This window comes from Hylobates moloch, unplaced genomic scaffold (genome assembly GCF_009828535.3).
Source record: "Hylobates moloch isolate HMO894 unplaced genomic scaffold, HMol_V3 SCAFFOLD_10, whole genome shotgun sequence".
Taxonomy (NCBI): domain Eukaryota; kingdom Metazoa; phylum Chordata; class Mammalia; order Primates; family Hylobatidae; genus Hylobates; species Hylobates moloch.
The window spans coordinates 109,555,468-109,579,261 of record NW_026652285.1 but is presented as its reverse complement, the minus strand read 5'-3'; the positions used below and the strand labels follow the sequence as shown (position 1 = coordinate 109,579,261).

The following is a 23,794-nucleotide window of genomic DNA, read 5'->3' as shown; positions in this document are numbered from 1 at the left end:
CTGGGCAGTGGAGGCCCAGGGCTCCCAGTGCTGAGTTGGACTGAGGCGGGGGACTGAGCGTTGCTGGGTCGGGTAGGAGCCTGGGGCCGGAGGTGGGGGCCAAGTCCGAGGGAGGATCTGGGGCTGTGTGAGTCTTCGACACCCATTCGGGGTGTTGGATGGGCAGCATAATTTACCCGTGTTTCTGCTTGCATACAGGTACAGGTGTTTTTGTTTCGGGAGGCCTTGAGTATTTATTTAATAATATAAACCACTCTGCAGCTTTCCTGCTCAGCAGCATGTCATCAGCTATTTTCCTGTGAGCACACGATTGCCGGCTGTGCGCTGGTTCTCCGAGCCACGTTCCCCATTCACAGGCTCTTACCCGCAGTGCTGCCATGGCGCCGTGTGCGTCCCGGGAGCTTGCAGGCGTCCACTGGCCACCGTCCACAGGGAGTGGCCCTTAAGCCCTCGCTTGGTTCTGTGTCCCCAGGTTTGCTCTCCTGGCCTCTTCCCTGAGCATGCCGCGTCCCCTTACTCTGACCTTGGCCAATCAGGACCTGCGTGTCTGGTGGATTTTGGAAGCCACCTCACTGGGGACGGGAGGCATAGGCCAGGGGACAGCCTGTGGGAGGGCTGGGCCGTGGGGACTGCAGAGCAGGAGCGTCCACGGCACCTGGATGCAGGAGACCCTCGGCAGGAGCGTGGCTGGTGGTGCGGTGGCCTCAGGAGCAGTGAGGCCGTCCCCTCAAGCTCTTCTGTGGAAGCAGAGATGCCACTCGCCAGACGGCGTCCAGTAAAGAGGGCCTGGGACCCTCTGGGGGACTCTCAAGTCCCAGACCCCCGGTCCATGTCCTTGCCGCTGTGCTGGCTGAGGGGCCCCTCAGCCCACATGGGGGCCGGGGAGAGGGTCCTGCCTGTCTGGGTGGGCCCCTTGGTGGGCCCTGGAGGCTCCAGTCTCAGGGAGAGGAAAGCCTGGTCTGCCTTGACCTCCTCACTCGCGTCTCCGGGGTCTCCAGGGCCCGGCCCAGGCTTCCCAGGGCTGCGCTGTGCTCCTTTGGTTTCTGGAATCCTTTGCAGATGACAGACAAGAGAAACGGGCCTGTTGATCTCTAGCCCGTGTGCTGTTTACTGTTCCTGGAGTGAGTGGTGGAAAGCCCTGTGAGGGGTGGTTCAGAGGACGAGGCCTCACCTGGAGAGTTGGTCTGGTTTACTCTGAGCCTCACAGTTCTTTCAGTCGCTCCCTGAATCACTGTCTTTGGTGGGTCAGGACGAATCCACTCCCTGGGCCTGGGCCTGGGCCAGTGCTGGTCAGGCGTGCTGTGTGGGGCCGGGGGACACTTGCAGGTGTGGACTGACAGCTCATTAGGAAGAGCTGGGGAAGGCGTGAGACCAAGATAGCCTCCGGCCTGGAGGAGGCATGAGGCCTAGGCAGCCACATGGCTGGGGACAGCGTGAGGCCCAGGTAGCCTCAGGACTGGGGAGGCGTGAGGTCCAGGCAGCCTCTGGTGCTGCTGCGTTGCTCCTGTGCAGCCTGGGGGGCCACAGGGCGTCTGGAGGCATCTGTGAGCGTGTGGGCTGTCCCAGCTGACGTGGGTCCTTTGCTCCACAGGCCACCAGCTTGGGCTCCCCACGGAGGGCAGCAAGTGGGACTCGGGGAACCCGGCTGTCAACCTGTCCACGGTGGCAGTGATGCCCGTGTCAGAGGAAGTGCCCCTCACCGCCTTTGCCCTGGAGCTGGAGCATGCCCTCAGCGCCATCGGTAAGCCCGGCCTCCCAGCATCCAGCCGTCCTTGGGTTCTGGGCCTGGTGGAGGGCGCCTGCCGACTGCCCTCTGTCTTTGAGGGGACACGGCGGTGGGTGGCCAGGGCTCAGGTGGGGTCAGTGTTCGGTAGTGTTTCCAAATTCCTGGCAGCTGTTAAATTTGGGGATTCAAGGACAAGGAATTGAGTTTCCTGAGAACTCTCAAAATACTAAGTTATTCTATATTTGCAACATTTTATTTACAAGTTTTCCTGTGATTATAGGGACCATGATGATAGACAGGAAGTCAGTTTTCTGTGGGTTTAAGGTTATATTAAAAAGTTCAGTGTTGTCTTGGCAAAATAATGCAATAATAATGAATGTGGCCGGGCGCGGTGGCTCATGCCTGTAATCCCAGCACTTTGGGAGGACGAGGCGGGCGGATCACTTGAGGTCAGGAGTTTGAGACCAGCCTGGCCAACATGGTGAAACCCCGTCTCTACTAAAAATACAAAAATTAGCTGGGCGTGGTGGTGGGAATGCCTGTAATCCCAGCTATGTGGGAGGCTGAGGCAGGAGAATCGCTTGAACCTGGGAGGCAGAGGTTGCAGTGAGCTGAGATCGCAGCACTGCACTCCAGCGTGGGTGACAGAGCAAGACTCTATCTCAAAAATAAATAAATGAAAGTTACTCTCAAAACAAAATTTTAAAACACGTAAAGCATGGATTGCCTTGTCTGATGGCCGTGACCGTCATTACATGACACATGTTCCCAGTATAGGCGGAAAATCTTACCCATTTCCAGTGACATCAGTCAGAGTATTCCAAGTGCATCCAAAAACATCTTCGAGCTGGGCGGTGGGGCTGTCCCGCGTCACATAAACTAGTTCCCTTTAAAAACACTTTTTAAGCCAGGCGTGGTGGCTCACACCTGTAATCCCAGCACTTGGGGAGGCTGAGGTGGGAGGATCACTTGAGGTCAGGAGTTCAAGAGCAGCCTAGCCAATATCTTGAAACCCCGTCTCACTAAAAACACAAAAATTAGCCAGGCTTGTTGGCGGGCGCCTGTAGTCCCAGCTACCAGGGAGGCTGAGGCAGGAGAATCGCTTGACTCTGGGAAATGGAGGTTGCAGTGAGCCGAGATGGTGCCACTGCGCTCCAGCCTGGGCAACAGAGTGAGACTCCGTGTCAAAACAAAAACAAAAAACCCACTTTATTTTAAAATAATTATAGGATTGGAGAAATTATAGAATAGTAGAGACCCCATGTGCCCCTCGCCAGGGCTCCCTCACGGGCAGCGCCTTAGGGGGTGACATCGAGGCCGGGACGTTGGCGTTTACGCCGTCTGCAGACCCCTCGGGTCCCAGCAGCCTGCCCTTGCCCTCCTGGGTGTGTGTGGTGCGGTGTGGCGTGGGTGCCGTTTCTGTGACCTGCACCACACGGGGCCACTCTGTCACGGAGGAGACCCTGCAGGTGGCCGCCACGTTGTCACCCAGCACCCCGGCTTGCCGGCAGCTCCGGATCTGTTCTTGATCTCTGTAATTCTGTCATTCTGAGAAAGTGATAGAAATGGGACCACACGGTGTAGCCTCTGCAGACGGCCTTCTCCCACTCAGTCACGTGCACGCAAGGTTCCTCCTGGCCTTTCCCCGGCCTGGAGCTCAGTTCTTTTTGGTGCTGAGTCATCGTCCGCTGCCTGGACGCACCACAGTTTATCTGTTCATCTACTGGAGGGCATTTGGCTGCTTCCAGGATTTGGCAATCATGAGTGAAGCTGCTGTAAACACCTGTGTGCGTGCTTCTGTGTGGACAGAGGTTTTCAGTGCCTTTGGGCAAACACCAAAGAGCATGATTGCCGGATCCCATGGTCAGAGTATGTTTAGTTGTAGAAGAAACCACCAAGCCGACTTCCAGTGAGGTTGCACCAGGCTGCAGTCCCACAGCAGGGAGCAGGTTCCGGCTGCTGCACATCGCACCGGCATTGGGCTGGATTTTGGGCTCAGAGCTGTCTCTTGAGCCCAGGGGGCATTCCAGTTCACTTGTAAGAGGGGCCCTTATTTTGTGTGCCTCTAAGAAACAAATGTTGCCAGTTACGGCAAGGCACGAGACACATTGATCTGATCTCTAGCTTTTTTTTTTTTTCCTGAGACGGAGTCTTGCTCTGTCGCCCAGGCTAGAGTGCTATGGCGCAATCTCGGCTCACTGCAAGCTCCGCCTCCCGAGTTCATGCCATTCTCCTGCCTCAGCCTCCCAAGTAGCTGGGACTATAGGCACCCGCCACCACGCCCGGCTAATTTTTGTATTTTTAGTAGAGATGGAGTTTCACCGTGTTAGCCAGGCTGGTCTCGATCTCCTGACCTCGTGATCCGCCCTCCTTGGCCTCCTGAAGTGCTGGGATTCCAGGCGTGAGCCACTGCGCCCAGCCGATCTCTAGCTTTTAATTAGAATTAGACCTCCCTGCTTCCCATACATGGGGCTCTGAGTCCTTTCCCACCCGGCACTGCCAAGCAGCACCCCTCAGGCCGAGCCCCTCATCTTAGCTTCTCCCCCGAGCCTCTGGTGGCCGTGACGCCGGGGCTGACACTGGCGCCCCTGGTTGAGAAGGGCCCTGACAGCCGTGCCCCTGTGGGAGATGCATACGAACAGGCATCTCGACACGGGGGAGCCTGGCCTCTTGGCGTCTGGCACCTCGACAGTCTGGGTTTTGGAAATTATGTTATCTCCCATCGCACAGCCTTCCTTGCCCTGCACATGTGGCAGGACACAGATTCCACTGCTCCTCGTGCTGGAGGAGACCGAGGCTCAGAGAGGCAGCCCGAGGCCTCCTTCAGGGCAGAGGGGAGGTAGCATCAGGCCACGGGCCCTTCCTCACTGGCAGGTGAAGAAGGCTTGGCAGTTGCGCTCAAGGGGAGCAGGTCTTGGGGGTGGGGAGTGGGCTCTCACTGCCGTCCTCCGCCTTGGTGCCTTGCTGGGCGTCGGTGCCTTGCTGGGCGTTGGAGGTGGGCTGCTCAGGCAGGCTCCGTTACTGGTGTTGGTGTTTTCAGGCCCGACCCTGCTGCTGACCAGTGACAACATAAAACAGCGCCTCGGCTCTGCTGCCCTGGACAGGTGCGTGCCGCCAGCCCCGACTGCTTCCTCCCAGCCGGCCCAGCACAGCCCTGAGATGTGTCCCCACTGTGTCCACATCCAGCATCTGCACTGCAGTGTGCTCTCGTCCAGCACACTGTGATGTGAGGGCTGATGACGTGACTCCCTTCACTGGACACACTGGGCAGCGCTGACCTGCTGGGCACTGTCAGGCCTCCCAGGGGACCCCAGCCCCCGCTTCCCGCCTGGGCAGACCCGGGTCTAACCCTCCCCAGCCTGCCCCTCAACGAGCCTCAGCCTCTGGGCTTAACTGCAGCCTCTGCGTGACCGCCTAGGCCCTGAATAACTCACTGCGAACTAGCGATGGCAGGAAGTGCTGGGCAGGGAGGGGAAGGGGCAGCGGCTGGTGCTGGCCTCTGCTGCCTCTTTCCCCCGGGGACACGCGCTAAGAGTGCCAGGCCCCTGCGGAGTAGTGAGGTACTCCCTCTGCGTCCTGCAGTGTCCACGAGTACCGGCTGTCCGTCTGGCTGGGGCAGCAGGAGGACACCCACAGGATCGTGCTCTACCAGGCAGACGGCACGCTCACACCCTGGACCCAGCGCTGCGTGCGCCAGGCCGACTGCATCCTCATCGTGGGCCTGGGTGACCAGGAGCCCACGGTGGGCGAGGTGAGCACGGGGAGGGCTGGTGGAGCTGGGGAGAGCCCTCTCTCCAGAAACTCCTGTTTCTCTTTTCCTTTGAGTGAAATACTGCACAAACTCAGAAAAAGACAGGTAATAAGAGCCAACATTCAGATATCTGCTACCCATATTTTAAAAACACGGTGCTGTATTGACCTCCAGCGGTTCTAGCACAGAGCAGGGCATGTGCCCCACGTGGCCTCTTGTGAAGCTGGAGCCTCTGGCCGCCTTTCGCACTTTTACAGCAGGTGCAGGAAGCCCTTTCCAGGACTAACGTTTTACGTAAACGGTGCCCTATTTTGTGCCGTCTGAAGTTTGCTTTTCTCCGCAGCACTTAGGTATCGGCGTCGTTCCTGTTCCCCTCGCTGCTTTTTCTGGCTGCTTAGTTTTCCTCTTGTGAATGCCTCACCCCCTGCCTCTGCATCCTCAGCCAGCAGGAACAGCCTTCTGCAGGCACCTTCGGGATGCCAGCCCCCGGCTGTGTCTGCAGGTTCCCAGATGGCAGCAGATCACTGACCCGATTGCTTGTGGACCTTCCACCTGGCCACTGCTGCAGGCGAGGCCTCGGGCTCACAGCCGCCCAGTCCTGTCCGTGTTCTCCAGCTTCCTGCCTTCAGTTCGCATTTCCCGTCTCCCTCCTCGGCCCCCTGCTCTGTTCTCATCACAAGCCTGCCTGGGCTAATCCTGGGGCAGCTAAAAATTCCTCCTCTCTGATGTATGTTCCCGTTCTGCAGCTACTGATGCTCCCTTGTGAGGGTTTGTTTGCAAAATGCCTCATTAGAAAAGGCTGCTGTGTGTGTTTATGAGGCAGTGTTAGGGAAACAGCAAGAGGAGGTGCCCCTCCTGCCCTGCTGACCTTGCCTGGCACACAGTGGACGGACGGACCCCTGCCATCGGAGCTTCGGCAGCGCCAAGACCAGGCCACAGCCAAGTTGCTTTGCAGAACCCAGGAGCTGCTCCCGGGGTCCTGCCCTCAGACCGTCTGTGCTGGCCCTCAGCTCCGTCCTGCCCCGAGTCCCAGGCTCGCCCGGCTGCCAGACACGTGGGCTCTGCCTTTCAGCTGGAGCGGATGCTGGAGAGCACAGCTGTGCGTGCCCAGAAGCAGCTGATCCTGCTGCACAGGGAGGAGGGCCCGGTGCCAGCCCTCACCGTGGAGTGGCTCAACATGCGGAGCTGGTGCTCTGGCCACCTGCACCTCTGCTGCCCACGCCGTGTCTTCTCCAGGAGGAGCCTGCCCAAGCTGGTGAGGCGGGGAGAGGAGGCTGCCTGCCCGTGGCTCTGTGGTTCATTTCCTCGAATGTTTGAAGCGTTCTTCACATTCCCCACCTGATTCCCTGACACCTTCGCTCCCTGGGCCCTTCCTGTGCTTGGGAACATGACCCTGCCTCACGTCTCCTTCATCTTGCCCTTTGGGCCTCTGGTGGCCACGGCCAGGAGGCAGCCGGTGTGGTGGGGGCAGGCACAGGGCGGCCATCGGGCTGGGGACTCAGCAAACCCTGGGGATGGGCCTGACGTCAGGGGTGCTCGGTGAACCCTGGGGGTGGGCCTGACGTCAGGGGTGCTCGGTGAACCCTGGGGGATGGGCCTGACGTCAGGGGTGCTCGGTGAACCCTGGGGGATGGGCCTCATGTCAGGGCTGCTCAGGGCTGAGGCTGAGGCCCCCACATCCAGCTGATGAGGGTGTCCTCAGGCCAGCGCTGCTCCCTCTTTTGGGCAGAAGACCCTGAGACTTTTAATTCCTGTGTCCTCAGGCAGCCCTGGGGCCTGAGGGTGAGGGGTGTGGGGAGGCTGCTCATGCTCACAGCCCCCAGCCCACAGCTCCGTCGAGAAACCTGCACCCTGAAGGCACCATCTGCTGCAGGATAGGGGGACCCCAGTGAGGACAGCTCTGAGGATGCCCTCTGGCCCCCCACCCGGGCCCACTCTCTTGCCCACGTGCCCTCTGCCAGTGTCCTCGCCCCAGTAGCTGTCTCTGGGGCCCAGCCCCGGCACTGAGGTGCTGACCAGTCGTATCAGGCAGGGCCTGCTGCATGCTGGAGAGGGTTTGGGGTCGGTTTGGGTCAGAAGTGGAGGAAACTCCCCCCAGTCAAGCCAGGATTCGAGGTCTCGGCCGAGGGTGGGGCCCTGCACCAGCCCTGCCTGACGGCTCTTCCCCCAGGTGGAGATGTACAAGCGTGTCTTCCAGCGGCCCCCAGACCGACATTCAGACTTCTCCCGCCTGGCGAGGGTGCTGACGGGCAATGCCATTGCCCTGGTGCTTGGGGGAGGGGGAGCAAGGTGAGTCCCCCCACTTCCTACACACTCCTCATTGGTGTGTGTGGTGACAGTTGCCCCCTCGGGTGCTGGGTGTGGGGGGCGGGGGGTGTCACCCACAGACGAGGAGACGAGATCCTCAGGCCACCTGTCCAGACCCAGCTCCCCCCCACCCTATCCTCTGAGCAGGCCCTGCAGACCCTTGCACATGCGGTGTGTCCACTGACACCCAAAGTGGCCCTGGTTTTATTATGGCCAGTTTAGTAGAAGACATATCTCGTTTTGACTGTCTTTGCTTAGAAGTGGTTGCTTGGGCTGGGCGCGGTGGCTCACGCCTGTAATCCCAGCACTTTGGGAGGCCGAGGCGGGCAGATCCCGAGGTCAAGAGATTGAGACCGTCCTGGCCAATGTGGCGAAACCCAGTCTCTACTAAAAATAGAAAAATCAGGTGTGGTGGCACGCCCCTGTAGTCCCAGCTGCTTGGGAGGCTGAGGCAGGAGAATTGCTTGAATGCGGGAGGCGGAGGTTGTGGTGAGCTGAGATTGTGCCACTGCACTCCAGCCTGGTGACAGAGCGAGACTCTGTCTCAAAAAAAAAAAAGAAGCGGTTGCTTGTTGGCCCTTTGTGTCTCCTCCTCTGAAACCTCTGCTCTTTCCTTAGCCGGTCTTTCCCGGCGTCTAGTTGAGTTTCCTTCACTCCAGTACTTGATAAAGAATGATCTGCCCAAACTGAGTCCTCCAGGGACTTCAAACCCAGATACCTCCTCCCCTGCCTTGTCATCAGACACCACCTTCTCCTGAACTTCAATACACTTGGAACAGAGATGTATCCCGGGAGCCATGAGGAGGGTGGGACAGGCACGGGCCCTCTGCTGAGTCAGGTGTGTGTAAGGGGCAGGGCGGAGCCTCCCACCGCTGCCCCCAAAGGAAGGGAGGACATCGAGGGGTGCCTGGGCGGGGGTCCAGGCCAGGGCTGCCCTGCTGTGGTGGGGCCTCTCCGGCAGCCCCTCCCATCTCCCACGGAGTGCCAGTACTGCTACCCAGGGAAAAGCTCAGAGGTAGCCCCAGGGCCTCGAGGATGCTTCTGCTGGCCCCAGGGCAGGGCCCTGTCAGCCTGGGGCTGGTCTAGGTGATGAAGTGCCCACTGCATCCTTCTGTCTAAGGGACTTTCCACCTTGTCTTGTGCCACACTTTCTCTTGAAAGCTGGGGAAGTTGGCCTAGAGCAGTTCAATGGCTTGCCCGAGGTTGCCAGGCTGGAGACAGGACCCAAGTCTCTTTCTGTGGGTCTGGGACAGTGCAGGGACTTGGAGCAGTTGAGCCCAGGCCACATCAGCAGCATTTTTAATGAGAACGTAGCTTTGATCAAGGTAATACTTAGAAGCCATACAGTTCTGTAAGGCACGTAACTGCAGTCCCTTGCCCTCCCTCCAGCACCACGTCCAGAGTTATCCCAGAAATAACCATGTCCGGTGTTTTGGGCTGTCTGCTTGTCTGTATTTCTAAATCATATTCCTATTCTACTAAGTTTTTGTTTTGTTTTTTTTAGTTTTAGATTGTTGACTTCTTAACCCCCTTCAACACCTGCAGTCAGAGTCTATCTAACTATTGATCAATCACTCATCTATGCATCTGTCTCCCTTCTTTCCACTCAGAATCCCGGTGTGGTCCCATCACTAGTTGGCCAGCACTCACTGTCTGTGTTGTTATGACAATGTGGGTGTCACTCAGAGCTAAGTCACATCCTATCCTATCCTATGATTGAAGTTCCTTCCTTGGAGTTAATAATTGTCACATTTATTCAGTTTTCTGGGTATCCTTAATTTACCCTAAGACACTGAGGCAGGCATTAACCTCCTCTTGGTATGTTCGGACATACCACTCATCTCTGTTTAGTTTTCAGGAGTCGTCCTCCCGAAAGCCCTCTAGCCTCCTCGTATCTCTACTGGTTGTTTTCTAACACGCTGCTGAGACATTGGCCTGGAATTTTCTTTCACCAACACCCTGTAAACTACCTTTGTTTCTCTCCTGTGTTCAATTCCATTTCCTGTAATTTCATGTCTTCTTTATTGGTTTATTCCTCATTTTGGTGGATACATGTTCTAGAAATCTCCCTAGGAGAAGATGCATGGGGAAGTAAACATTTTAAGACCATGCATATCAGCAAATGTCCTCATTCTATTCCCATACTTCAATGATAGTTTGGCTGGGTATAGAATTCTACATGGAAATAAATTTCCCTGAGAATTTTAAGGCATGGTTCCATTGTCTTTTTAGTTTTTTGTATTGCTGTTGAGAAATTTAATGCAATTTTTATTCACAAGGCCTATTTTTTCTTCTGGAACCTTGTAGGAGATTCTTTTTTAAAAAAAAAACAGGGTCTCGGCCAGGCACAGTGGCTCACACGTGTAATCCCAGCACTTTGGGAGGCCGAGACAAGCGAATCACAAGGTCAGGAGATCAAGACCATCCTGGCTAACACGGTGAAATCCCATCTCTACTAAAAATACAAAAAATTAGGCGGGTGTGGTGGCGGGCACCTGTAGTCCCAGCTACTTGGGAGGCTGAGGCAGGAGAATGGCGTGAACCGGGGGGGTGGAGCTTGCAGTGAGCCGAGATCGCACCACTGCACTCCAGGCTGAGCGACAGAGCGAGACTCCATCTCAAAAAAAAAAAAAAAAAAAAACCAGGGTCTCGCTCTGTTGCCCAGGCTGGAGTGCAGTGGTGATCATAAGCTCACTATAGCCTCAACTCCCAGCTTCAAGCAATCCTCCCCACTCAGCCTTCCGGAGTGCTGGGATTACAGGCGTGAGCCACTGTGCCCGGCCGAGACTCTGCATTCTTGGTATTCTGAAAGTGCATGATGACAGGCCTTCATGTGGCTCTTTTTGCATCCACTGTCACTGGATTCCCAGTGGACCCTTTCAAATTTGGAAACTCACAGACTTCAACTCTGGGAAATTTTTAATTTTTCTAAATGAAAATGTTTACCTCCCTCTTATCTGTGTTCGCTCTTCCTGGAGCTTCTTTTCTTTTCTTTTTTTTTTTTTTTGAGGCAGAGTCTCGTTCTTTCGCCCAGGCTGGAGTGCAGTGGCACGATCTCGGCTCACTGCAAGCTCCGCCTCCCAGGTTCACACCATTCTCCTGCCTCAGCCTCCCGAGTAGCTGGGACTACAGGCACCCCCACCACGCCCAGCTAATTTTTTACTTTTTTTATTTTTTTTTATTTTTAGTAGAGACGGGGTTTCACCGTGTTAACCAGGATGGGCTCGATCTCCTGACCTCGTGATCCGCCTGCCTCGGCCTCCCAAAGTGCTGGGAGTACAGGCGTGAGCCACCGCGCCCGGCCTTCGTGGAGCTTCTGATGGTCAGATTTGGGGCATCTTAGATGGATCTTCTAATTTTTAGTCTTTTCTCTCCCCTAATCTTCATCTCTGTCCTTCTGTTCCACTTTCTGGAAGATTTTTCTCAAATGTATCTTGCAGTTGATCTTTTCCGCTAAAATATCTCTGAGGTCTGAGTGCGTTTCCCCACGGCACTCCAGTGTTCCTCCAGGGCTGCATCGCGCTCCTGAGAACGCTCGTCGCGGGCTTTCCTTGTGCCCTCTTTGCTCGCTCAGATTTTCCACTATGCGCCTGTTGGTGTCTGGCGTTGATCACGCGACATAACATGCCTGAGATTTGTCTGCGCTCCTGACTCTCATCAGTGGCAGTGCCGGGCCGGCTTCCGTGGTGCCCTCACCACGCTTTGCTTATCTCCCTTCCTGTCCATGCACAGTTGGTTGGTTTTCTGGTTTTGATTATTACAAACAAAGCTGTTATCACCAATTCTTTTGTTTGTTTGTTTTGAGACAGGGTCTCGCTTTGTCACCCAGGCTGGAGTGCAGTGGTGCAATCTCAGCTCACTGCAACCTCCACCTTCTGAGTTCAAACAATTCTCCTGCCTCAGCCTCCTGGGTAGCTGGGATTATAGGCATGTGGCACCACACCCGGCTAATTTTTGTATTTTTAGTAGAGACCGGGTTTCACCATGTTGGTCAGACTGGTCTCAAACTCCTGACCTCGTGATCTGCCCGCCTCAGCCTCCCCTAAAGTGCTGGGATTACAGATGTGAGCCACCTTGCCTGGCCTAAATCTTTTCTTTTTTTTTTTTTTTTTGAGATGGAGTCTCGTTCTGTCGCCCAGGCTGGAGTGCAATGGTGCAATCTCGGCTCACTGCAACCTCGGCCTCCCAGGTTCAAGTGATTCTCCTGCCTCAGCCTCCTGAGTAGCTGGGATTACAGGCGCCTACCAGCACACCCAGCTAATTTTTGTATTTTTAGTAGAGACGGGGTTTCACCATGTTGGCCAGGCTGGTCTTGATCTCCTGACCTCAAGTGATCCGCCCACCTCGGCCTTCCAAAGTGCTGGGATTACAGGCTTGTAATTGATAAAGAAAATGAGGTTGAGGCTGGGTACAGTGGCTCAAGTGCTGGGTAATCCTGCCAAGCCACTGTACCCAGCCTCAACCTCATTTTCTTTATAAATAACCCAGTCTCAGGAATTTCTTCAGAGCAGAATGAGCAAAATGGACGAGTACACCTTCCCTCCCTCCGGAACTGCTGAGGCCCCTGTCAGACCCAGTGGCCCTGCAGGTGTGAGGCTGAGGCCTCCGTCAGACCCGGTGGCCCTGCAGGTGTGAGGCTGAGGCCTCCGTCAGACCCGGTGGCCCTGCAGGTGTGAGGCTGAGGCCTCCGTCAGACCCAGTGGCCTCAGACCCAGTGGCCCTGCAGGTGTGAGGCTGAGGCCTCCGTCAGACCCAGTGGCCCTGCAAGTGTGAGGCTGAGGCCTCCATCAGACCCAGTGGCCCTGCAGGTGTGAGGCTGAGGCCTCCGTCAGACCCAGTGGCCCTGCAGGTGTGAGCCCATCTGGACCTTGCTGGGTTCCACTGGTGTGTTTCTCTATCCTTAGTGACAATACTACACTGTCTTAGTTACTGTGGCTTTACAGTCAATCTTGGCATTGAGGAGTCACATAGTTCCTTCCATTTTCCATTTTCTTTAATTGTTTTGGCTGTCCTAGGCCCTTTGTATTTGCATGTGAATTTTAAAATCAGCTCGTCAGTGTCTCCAAAAAGAAAGCCTCCTGAGATTTGGATGGAGGAATACATTGAATCTGTACCTCATTAGTTGACAGCATGGAGCCTTCCAGCCCACAATCTAGACAGCTCTCCCCATGTACTTAGGCCTTCTGTAGTTACGATCAGCCATGATTTGCGGTCTTCAGTGTAGAGGTCTTGCACATCTTTTGTTAACTATATTTCTAAGGGTTTTACAGGCTTTTAAAAAACTATTATAAATGGTATCTTCATTTTTTTTTTTTTTTTTTTTTGAGACGGAGTCTTGCTCTGTCACCCAGGCTGGAGTGCAGTGGCGCGATCTCGGCTCACTGCAAGCTCCGCCTCCCGGGTTCAAGCAATTCTCTGTCTCAGCCTCCTGAGGAGCTGGGATTATAGGTGCCTGCCACCACGCCTGGCTAATTTTTGTATTTTTAGTAGAGACAGGGTTTCACCATCTTGGCCAGGCTGGTCTTGAACTCCTGATCTCATGATCCGCCCGCCTTGGGCTCCAAAAGTGCTAGGATTACAGGCGTGAGCCACTGTGCCCGGCCATAAATGGTATCTTTTAGACTTCATTTTCAAATTGTTTGTTGCCAGTATATAGAAATATAATTGATATTTATAAATTGATCTTATATCTTACAACCCTGCTAAATTCATTTATTCTTGTAGCTTTGTTGTAGATTCTTTCTGACTTTCTATACACATAGTTAAATTTTCTGAGATTAAAACAGTATTTTCTCTTCCTGTACAATATGCATATGTACTTTCTTTCTGTTTCTTTTTCTTGCCTTACTGCGCTGGTCAGAACCAGCAGTGCAGTGTGGATACACATGGTGGGCGCAGACACCCAACCCTCATTCTAGGCATGGGAGCAGGTGTTCAGACCACCACTGAGTGTGATCTTGGCTGTTGGCATTTTGTGGCTGCCCTTGGTCAGACTGAGGAAGTTCCCTTTTATTCTCAGTTTCCTCAGTTTTTTAAATCATGAATGGTTGTTTCTGTGACTCTATCGAGATGATTGTATTTTCTATTTAATCTGTTAATGTGTTAATTACATTGATTTTCAAATTAAAATTAACATTGTGCCCCTGGGACAGACCCATTTCATCATGATGTTAAAGTTATCCTGTTTGTATATTGCTAGATTCTACTCAAACCTGAGTAAGACTGGACTGAACTTGCCCTTTTTTGAAATGTCTTTACCGGGTTTGGTATGAAGGTTTGTCTGTCGGCTTCATAAGCTGAAATGGGAAGTTCATCTTCTTTTCCTATTCTCTGGAAGGTTTTTAAATTTTTTTATTTTTACTTTTTTATTTTTGTTTATTTTCTTTGAGACAGTGTCTCATTCTGTTGCCCAGGCTGGAGTGCAGTGGTGTCATCACAGCTCACTGCTGGGATTACAAGTGTGAGCCGCTGAGCTCAGCCAGAAATGGAATCTGTAACTTTTAAATCCCCACAAAGAAAGTTTCATGTCCAGATGGTTTCACCGGTGAATTTTATGAAACATATAAGGAATAAATAAAACAAATTTTACATAAAACCTTCCAAGAGGCCAGGCACGGTGCCTCACACCTGTAATCCCAGCAATTTGGGAGGCCAGGCAGGGAGGATTTCTTGAGCCCAAGAGTTCCAGACCAGCCTGGGCAACATAGTGAGACCCTATCTTTATAAAAAATGAAAAGATTAGCTGGGTGTGATGGTGTGTACCTGTGGTCGCAGCTACTTGGGAGGCTGAGGCGGGAGGGGGATCACTTCAGCCCAGGAGGTTGAGGCTGCAGTGAGCTGTGATCATGCCACTGCACTCCAGCCTGGGTGAGAGCTAGACCCTGTCTAAAAATAAAAATAAAAAATAAATAGATTAAATTTATTTAATCTTTACTGAGTTACAGTACTACTCAGATGTTCTATTTCTTATGTTATTTTGGTGAGTTAGGTTTTTCTAAAAATGTGCCCATTTTATCTGAATTTTTCTATTTATGCCATGAAGCTGTTCAGTCTTTTAAACTAAAGCATCTGCACCGATGTTCCCATTTTCTTTCCTGTTCATCATTGATGCTTTCTCTCTTTTATTTCCTCGATCGGCCTCACCAGGGCTGTCCGTCGAATCGGTCCCTCCAACGCCAACTTTCATCTTTGTCGATCTTCTCTATGTTTGTTTTTGGCTCCTTAAGTTATGCTCTTATCTTTGTTATTTGCTTAATTTTACTCTTTTATTTAAATTGTTCTTTTTTCCCTAACATTTAGACAAGCATTGTCTGTAAAGAAACAGATAGTAAATATATACTCTCTCACAACCACTCAGAGGATAGAAAAGTTAAGGTACCGCGTCTTTTATTTTCTCAGGCTGGCCTAAAGGTTTTTTCTTTCCTTGGGTTTTTGACAACATGAGAATGATTTTCTTTTGATTTATGTTAGGATTTATCATGCTTCTGGATTCTGAGGCCTGATGTCTGTCTCTAGAACATGCTACACTGTCTCTTCAGATATGGCTCCCTCCCCATCTGCTTTCTGTGGCTCCGATGACACATACATTAGAGTTTGGTGCCAGATCCCATGTTTCCTAAACTCCCTTACAGATTTTGTAAAACAATATTTTTACGTATTCTATCCTCTTGATGCTTCATGATTCAATGAATATTTTCTTCTGACCCATCCTGTATTTTACCATTTCTCTCTTCAGCTGTTTTTAAGCCCACTCATTTGAGTTTTTCGTTTGTTATTATATTTTTCACTTCTAGAATTTCCATTTGGTTTTATGCCAGAATTAACACTCTTGTTTTTAATTCCTTGAACTTGGGTTTTTTTTTTTTTTTTTTTTTGAGACAGTTTTGCTCTTGTTGCCCAGGCTGGAGTGCAATGGTGCGATCTCAGCTCACTGCAACCTCCGCCTCCCAACTTGAACTTGTTTTTAAGGCTTATACCTGAGTAATATTCTGTGACAGTATTACATATGGTTCTTTTTTATTATGTTAAAATATACATAACATAAAATTTACCATTTAACCATTTTTTGAGTATCCAATTAAGTATTAATATATATTAATATAATTAATTATACAATGTTGTTACAATGTCGTGCAACCATTACCACTGTTCATTTCCAGAACTTTTTTATAGACAGGGTCTCACTCCAGTCCAGGCTGGAGTGCAGTGGTGTGACGTCAGCTCAGTGCAGCCTTTGACTTCCCAGGCTCAAACAGTCTTCCCACCTCAAATCTGCCCCCATGATCCAGTTACCTCCCACCAGGTCCCTCCTCCAACACTGAGGAATAAAATTCAACATGAGATTTCAGTGGGGCAGAGAGCTAAACCACAGCAAATGCCTCCAGGGTCCCTCCCTGCTGTGGCTCACGTCCGAGTTCCCTCCTTTGGGCTGGGTGCTCTTCCCTTGTCTACTTTGTACCCATTCATCTGCTGTTGCCACCTTTTGGCTCCTTGCACACTTTAAGCGTGGTCATTGTAAAAGCCTGTGTCTGTATCTCTTACCTGGGAGGCACTCTGGGCCCACTTCATTGTCTGTTTTTTTCTTTGGGCTATGAGGCTTTTCTTCTCATATGACTGGTAATCTTTGGTTGAATGGTGGACATTCTGTATGAAAGCAGCAGTAGCTATTGGAGGCCCTTGGGTGCTGACTGCCTGGTCTCGGGGGTGCCCACTGGTCTCGGGGGTGCTCCCTGGTCTCATGGGTGCTGGTCTACATCCAGCTCACCTGACTCCTGGGGTGCTGCCCCTCACGACGCTTCCCAGGCTCCCCCCTTCCAGGGCCCCTCAACTCCAGTTTTCCCACCACCCCTCAGACGCCCCGCTGGAGGCAGCTGTGTTTCCGGGTAGAAGAGGCCAATGCCGGTCGTCTCTCAGGACAGCCTCCTCACCATCCCAGCCTCACAGTCCCTCAGTACCTCCAGAAAGAGGAATTTCTTTCTTTCTTTCTTTCTTTCTTTCTTTTATTTATTTATTTATTTATTTATTTATTTATTTATTTATTTATTTATTTATTTTGAGTCAGAGTCTCACTCTGTTGCCCAGGCTGGAGTGCAGTGGTGTGATCTCAGCTCACTGCAACCTCTGTCTCCTGGGTTCAGGTGATTCTCCTGCCTCAGCCTCCCGAGTAGCTGGGATTACAGGCGCGCACCACCACGCCTGGCTAATTTTAGTATTTTTAGTAGAGATGGAATTTTGCCCTGTTGGCCAGGCTGGTCTCGAACTCCTAGCCTCAAGTGATCTGCCCACCTTGGCCTCCCAAAGTACTGAGATTACAGGCGTGAGCCCGGAAAGAGGGATTTTAAATTGCATCTGGAGTCCCTCTCTGAGTCAGTGTCTCTGCCTGTGGAGGAGTTGGGAACTGAGGATGAGCAAGTGGTGGCAGGTGGCCACCTCTGAGGCCTCTGCAGGGCACAGCCTGGGCCTGGTGCTCACTCCTCGCTCTGTGTCCCTGGCTGGTGTAGAGGCTGTGCCCAGGTGGGCGTTCTCAAGGCCTTGGCGGAGTGCGGCATCCCTGTGGACATGGTGGGAGGCACGTCCATCGGGGCCTTCATGGGTGCCCTGTACTCTGAGGAGCGGAACTACAGCCAGATGTGGATCCGGGCCAAGCAGTGGGCCGAGGTAAGCAGGCACCCACCACCCTCGCTGGAGCACAGCCCCCAGGTCCTTGCTGGTGTTGGGGGACGCTGGGGCCATTGGCCTCTGCATGTGGCTCTGCAGGGCCCTGCCCTCGAGGAGGCTACCCCCTGAGGCCTCCCAGTGCAGCTTGTGAGGCAAAGGAGCAGCACAGAGAAGGCACGGATGTAGGTTGGTGGTGGGAGGCATCTGATCCATGCCCAGGTCTGAGATGGTGGAGATGGTGGAGATGGTGGTGGGAGGTGGTCTGATCCATGCCTAGGTCTGAGATGGTGGAGATGGTGGAGATAGTAGTGGGAGACGGTCTGATCCATGTCTGGGTCTGAGGTGGTGGAGATGGTGGAGATGGTGGTGGGAAGTGGTCTGATCCGTGCCCAGGTCTGAGATGGTGGAGATGGTGGTGGGAGGTGGTCTGTGCCCGGGTCTGAGTTGGTGGAGGTTGATGACGGGAGGCTGTCTGATCCGTGCCCGGGTCTGAGATGGTGGAGGTTGATGATGGGAGGCTGTCTGATCCGTGCCCGGGTCTGAGATGGTGGAGGTGGCTGCAGGATGACATGGAGGCCAGGATTGTGGAAAAGGAGCTGATTGTTACAGCCCCTGGGAATAAGAGGCACGCAGCCTCCATGGGGGTTTCTGACCCAACGGCCAGGCAGGGCAGCGTGAGCAGCTGAGGATGGGCTGACCGAGTCCTTCCCGCAGGCTGGGGGCCGTGGGGCTGTCCCTGGTGCATGGCACCCGGCGTGGGTTGATTTAGGGCAGGGAGATGTTGGCGTGGGGATGTGAGATCAGGTCAGGTGGCTCAGTGTCACGGGGAGATGTAAACTACTTTGGCCACTACTCTGGCCTTGTGATAAATGGATTCCAGAATCAGAATACCAAATACAGAATCAAAGACAACAGTGAGAGCAGGCTCCCCTCGGGCAGCAGAGGGAGGCAGCCGGGTTCCGTTCCCCAGCAGACGTGGCCGCCGTCTGCCCTCCTCAGCGCCGCGCTTGCTTTTGTGGAGCAAAACCGAGCTTTGGTTGGAGTCATGAGTAGGATCAGAAGGGTTCGTGTTCTCCTTTTAAAAGGAAAGAAAATTCATCACCCCCTGTGCGGCAGCAGCTCCCAAGCAGGCCTGTGCTGCATTCACGTGGCCTGGGGCTGCCACCAGCCCCACCAGCGAGTCCTGAGGCCACTGACACCTTCTCCCCTCTCTGTTCAGAGATGTTTCTTTCCCTAAAATGAGTCACCCAGTCACCTTCAGTGTGGCCGCTCAAAAGAGGGCTTGGGGAGTGGCACGCAGCAGGACGGCCTCAGGGACAGCGTCCTTGGGACAGAACCCGCCATGGGCAGAGGTGGCTCTGAGCCGGTCCTGTCCCAGAGCCACCTGGTGGCCCTCTCCCTGTCTCTCCCTCTGCGGGTCTGGCGCTGGGGGGCCAGGTGTGGGAATGGCCAGAGCTCTCTGGGCTTGTCCTCCTTCCGTGCTGGGAACGCTGGGCCCTGGGAACTGGCCGGGGCAAGGTGGGGCCGGGGCTGTGTGCCTGCCCCTCATGCTGAGGAGAGGGGACAGCGGGCGCTGTGGTCTGGCTCATCTCTGTGAGCCCCTCTGGTACTGGGCAGGGGCTTCTTCAGGGAAGGACCGGGGTCTCCTCTGCCTGTGGCCGAGGCGTTCTCACTGCCTGCATCACACGACGTAAGCACGTCCAGCCCACACTCCAAGCGCTTCCCTCCCAGCCTCCGTCCCCTGAGCCCTGGCTCACTGTGGCAGGGAAGACCCTCTCCATCCACACTGGGCATTGAGGCTAGTTTGAGGTCAGTCTCGAGTCTTCTCCACCCACACTGGGCATTGAGGCTAGTTTGAGGTCAGTCTCGAATCTTCTCCACCCACATTGGGCATTGAGGCTAGTTTGAGGTCAGTCTCAAGTCCTCTCCACCCACATTGGGCATTGAGGCTAGTTTGAGGTCAGTCTCGAGTCCTGCCTGCCTCACCGAGGAAGGGTTGGCCCCAGGCCCACCCAGAAGGAGCCCAAGAGAGCCTGGCTTCCCCGGGACCCCCGATGGAGTACCGCAGTGGCATGTGAGCCAGGGCTGGGTGGCTCTGACCTTCCCGAAAGCAATCCACTGTGTCCCCCTGGCCCAGGAACCTCATGTGCCCAGCAGCCCGCCCCGAGCTCTCTTCCTTGCTGACCCTCTGGCCACGGGCATGGGCACACCTTGCCCCAGAGCTGAGCAGGGAAAGCCGAGGAGGCCCCAGACATGGGGGTGCTGCGGAGCCTGTGAGGGTAGGGCCAGCGAGGGCTTAGGGGTCAGGAAGGGACCGAGGGTAGGGCTGTGTCCTGGCTTTCAGGCCCTGGGGCGTCCACCAGCCTCTGCTCCCTCTGAGGCTCCAGCCAGGGCGCCAAGCCCCAGGACCTTGGGTGGGGCCCAAGGACACTCCAGACCCCCATTCCATTCATGAGAGGCCCTCAGCGCGCCATGTGTCTGCTGTGGCAGCCCGCAGGGAGGGTGGGAGCCTTCTGTAAATTGCACATGTGGCCCCAGGGCATGATGTCCATGATGAAGGCCGCACTGGACCTCACCTACCCCATCACATCCATGTTCTCCGGAGCCGGCTTCAACAGCAGCATCTGCAGCGTCTTCAAGGACCGGCAGATCGAGGTGCACCCCCACCCTCAGAAGCCCATGCAGCCAGCCCCCAGTGCCTGTCCCCTCCTGGCCCCCCCACCTCTTGGCCCTGGGTCAGCCTCCCCAGACACGGGACAGGAGCGTGATGGGAGAGGGCCCGTCTGAACCCCGTCCGCCCGCAGGACCTGTGGATTCCCTATTTCGCCATCAGCACCGACATCACAGCCTTGGCCATAAGGGTCCACACCGACGGTGAGCACTCCTGCTGCGCAGGGGCGGCCGCTTGGGTGCGAGGTGTGGGCAGGGCGAGAGCCCAGCAGCCCCGGGGTTGGGAAGGCCGCGGGCTCTCCTGAAGGATGCAGACATGTGGGCAGCTTTGTCCATGGAGAACACAGGATGCCCCTACTAGGGGCACAGACAGGAGGGGTTGTGGCCTGGGCCAGAGACCTCAGACGGGAGGGGGCGTGGCCTGGGCCAGAGACCCCAGAAGGCTGGACGAGACCCTCACACAATCAGCAATGTTGGCCTAGGAGGACAAAGTGAGGGGCTCCCTGAGTCCTGGGGCGAGGGGCTCACCTGGTTCAGGGGGATGAGGGGTTCACTCGGTCATGGGGTGAGGGGCTCCCTCAGTCCTGGGGTGAGGGGGTCACAGCAGTTGGAAGTCTTGGGCACACATAATGCAGTGCGACCCCAGAGAAAGAACTCAATTTTGTTCAGCCCTTGGGCCATGAGCTTCCCTCTGTGGAAGGGCCTCAGAGAGTTGGGACCTACCAGCTCCAGGACTGCAGTGGCAAGGCCCTGAACCCTGGACCCAGGAGGAGCCTCCTCCAGGTAACCAGCAGCTCCGGGCCCCCTCCCCAGGCTCCCTGTGGCGGTACGTGCGTGCCAGCATGTCTCTGTCCGGTTACATGCCCCCTCTCTGTGACCCCAAGGACGGACACCTGCTGATGGACGGGGGCTATATCAACAACCTCCCAGGTACTGCAGTGGGGGGACCACGCCCGGCAGGAGCACAGGCTCCTGGGTCACACCGCCTCGTGGCCCCTGCCACAGCTGCCTCCGCTCCGAGAAGCCTGGGCTGGAACACGTTTTCCTTAGAGTGTGCCAAGGGAAAATGTCAGGCTGGCATCAGAGCTCCGAGAACATGCACACGCATGTACACGCACACGCAGGCACTGGCAGCATGTGCTTCAGCATATGGCCCTGTTTGTCAGCTCAGCAGTGTGCAGAACAAAGGCCAAGTCGAGGGACTGGAAGCAATTAAGCCCCATCTGTGCCCACAGTCAGAGACTAACAGCCTGCAGGTGTCGAGCTTGCTGGGGGCCAGGCCACTCCTGTCACCTGTGGGATATGCGGTCAGAAAGGTCCAGGACACAGCCTTGTGCCCACAGCTGCCCACCGAGCTGGGCATGTGGGTCTTCTGCCTCTAGAAAGTGTAATGGCGGACAGGAGACCCCACAACCCCCAGGTCAGGGCTCGGCGAGGCAGGCTCTGCCCCCGTCCCCTGGCTCTGCATGCCTGTCCAGGGGGTAACCAGGGCTGGCTTCTCCCTAGCGGATGTGGCCCGGTCCATGGGGGCAAAAGTGGTGATCGCCATCGATGTGGGCAGCCGAGATGAGACGGACCTCACCAACTATGGGGATGCGCTGTCTGGGTGGTGGCTGCTGTGGAAACGCTGGAACCCCTTGGCCACGAAAGTCAAGGTGGGGTGCTACCGGGCGGGCTGGGCTGTCGCTGCTGCTCCTCCCTGCAGCTCCACACCTGTCCTGCGGCAGGGGAGTGGAGGCCACTCCTGGGCTCTGAGGCCAGCAGGTCTGGGGCCACCCCTCACCACCCCTGTCGGGCGAAGGAAGTCACGAGGCCGGACGGGCCTGAAGGCTGTGGCAGCCCGCAGGGAGGACCCCCGGCCTGGTGCTGCTACCCTCTCCCCCCAGAACCTACCTACCCCAGAGGATGGGTCCCCAGAACCTGTCCTGCGCCACGCGCCAGGCTGGGACGGGGGTAGGGGCCGGGGCAGGAGACTCAGGCGGCTGTGATGGCAGCAGGTGTTGAACATGGCAGAGATTCAGACGCGCCTGGCCTACGTGTGCTGCGTGCGGCAGCTGGAGGTGGTGAAGAGCAGTGACTACTGCGAGTACCTGCGCCCCCCCATCGACAGCTACGGCACCCTGGACTTCGGCAAGTTCAACGAGATCTGTGTGAGTGCCGGCCACCCGCGGCGGCGGAGGCGGGCGGAGGCACTCTGGTGGCTGCCCCTCCCCGCTTCCCCCTTTTGAGAACACAGGAAGTGGGGGCCTCCCCACACCTCCTGATGGGGCGCTGGGGATGTGCACAGGAAGTGGGGTACCAGCACGGGCGCGCGGTGTTTGACATCTGGGGCCGCAGCGGCGTGCTGGAGAAGATGCTGCGCGACCAGCAGGGGCCGAGCAAGAGGCCCGCGAGTGCGGTGAGTACGGGCGCCAGGACCACGCCCAGCTCCCCGGGCCACGCCCAGCTCCCCGGGGCACGCCCAGCTCCCCGGACCACGCCCAGCTCCCCGGGCCACGCCCAGCTCCCCGGGCCACGCCCAGCTCCCCGGACCACGCCCAGCTCCCCGGACCGCTCCCAGTTCCTCAGGCCACGCCCAGCTCCTCAGGCCACAGGCCCTGCCCCACTGGCCAAAGACTCCAGGGCTAGGACAAGGATTGCTCAGGACTGCGCATCTCCCGGGCCCCTGCCCTTACTTGGGGGGCAGGCGGAGGCTGCAGAGAGGGCACAGGGTGGGTGGGGCCTCCCCACAGGAAGCAGGCTGGGGACTGGCAGGCGAATGTCCACGGGCAACGTGCTGTCCTCACCCCACCCCCAGGTCCTCACCTGTCCCAACGCCTCCTTCACGGACCTTGCCGAAATTGTGTCTCGCATTGAGCCCGCCAAGCCCGCCATGGTGGATGGTGAGTGGAGGCGCAAGACGAGGCCGTGGAGACGTGTGTGGCCTCCTGATTCTGTGTTGGGGCTCGACACCCCCACCCCAGAGGCCCACGGCCTCCCCTCCTGCCCACATCCACGCCCAGGCTCCAGCAGCTGGGGTGCTTGGTGGCACTCCTCTGTCCCGGGCACCACATGTCCCCACAGCAGTGGGACTGTGACCACCCCGGGTTACCCAGCCCCTGCTCTTCATTCACCCCAAGTCCCAGCCATAGCTCAGGCCTGAGGTAGAACCACGTTTTGCTTCCCACCCCACCCCACCCCACCCAGTGGGAAATGGGAATGAAGGCTGCTTGTCGGAGGGGCGGCAGGGCAAGAAGGGCGGGTCCACTACCCTCCATGCTCCATCCAGGGCCCTGCGATTGGGCCTTCAGCCAGTGGCCTCCTCACAGCAGAACTGGACATTCTCCTGGGAGACGTCTTCATGGCTGCCGCGGGCCGAGAGGGCCCTGGGCAAGGCAGCCCCTATCCACAGATGCCAGGTCTGGGGTGCTGGAGCCCTCAGGGTGCTTTGCTGACAAAGGGAGGAGTGTCTGCCTGCTCCTTGTCCTTGTGGAAGACCCACCAAGTGATGGACTAGGGCAAGGCTGGAGCCAGACAGAACCAGGGGTGGTGTGCAGGGCTGCCCTGGGACCAGGTGGCTGCGTGTAGGGCCCCGGGCCACCTGGGGGCAGGGGTGGGCATCTGTGGCCGGTTCTGCCTCTGAGTGTGGCTAGGCTGGGCATGGTCCCTTCCTTGAGAGGGGACTGATGCAGCCCTACCCTCGG

General features: G+C 55.9%; 1 protein-coding gene across 1 annotated transcript in view; it reads left to right on the top strand.

Annotated features, from left to right (window-relative positions):
• Positions 1-23,794, top strand: part of PNPLA7 (patatin like phospholipase domain containing 7) — an 80,889-nt gene that overhangs the window by 56,475 nt on the left and 620 nt on the right. Inside the window, exons 21-33 of the mRNA XM_058445932.1 lie at positions 1,592-1,741; positions 4,767-4,830; positions 5,309-5,477; positions 6,550-6,732; positions 7,648-7,766; positions 17,285-17,441; positions 19,980-20,096; positions 20,246-20,315; positions 20,925-21,041; positions 21,618-21,766; positions 22,109-22,261; positions 22,399-22,509; positions 22,909-22,993. Coding sequence (XP_058301915.1) covers positions 1,592-1,741; positions 4,767-4,830; positions 5,309-5,477; positions 6,550-6,732; positions 7,648-7,766; positions 17,285-17,441; positions 19,980-20,096; positions 20,246-20,315; positions 20,925-21,041; positions 21,618-21,766; positions 22,109-22,261; positions 22,399-22,509; positions 22,909-22,993 — 1,644 coding nt within the window. The remainder of the gene's footprint in view (positions 1-1,591; positions 1,742-4,766; positions 4,831-5,308; positions 5,478-6,549; positions 6,733-7,647; positions 7,767-17,284; positions 17,442-19,979; positions 20,097-20,245; positions 20,316-20,924; positions 21,042-21,617; positions 21,767-22,108; positions 22,262-22,398; positions 22,510-22,908; positions 22,994-23,794) is intronic.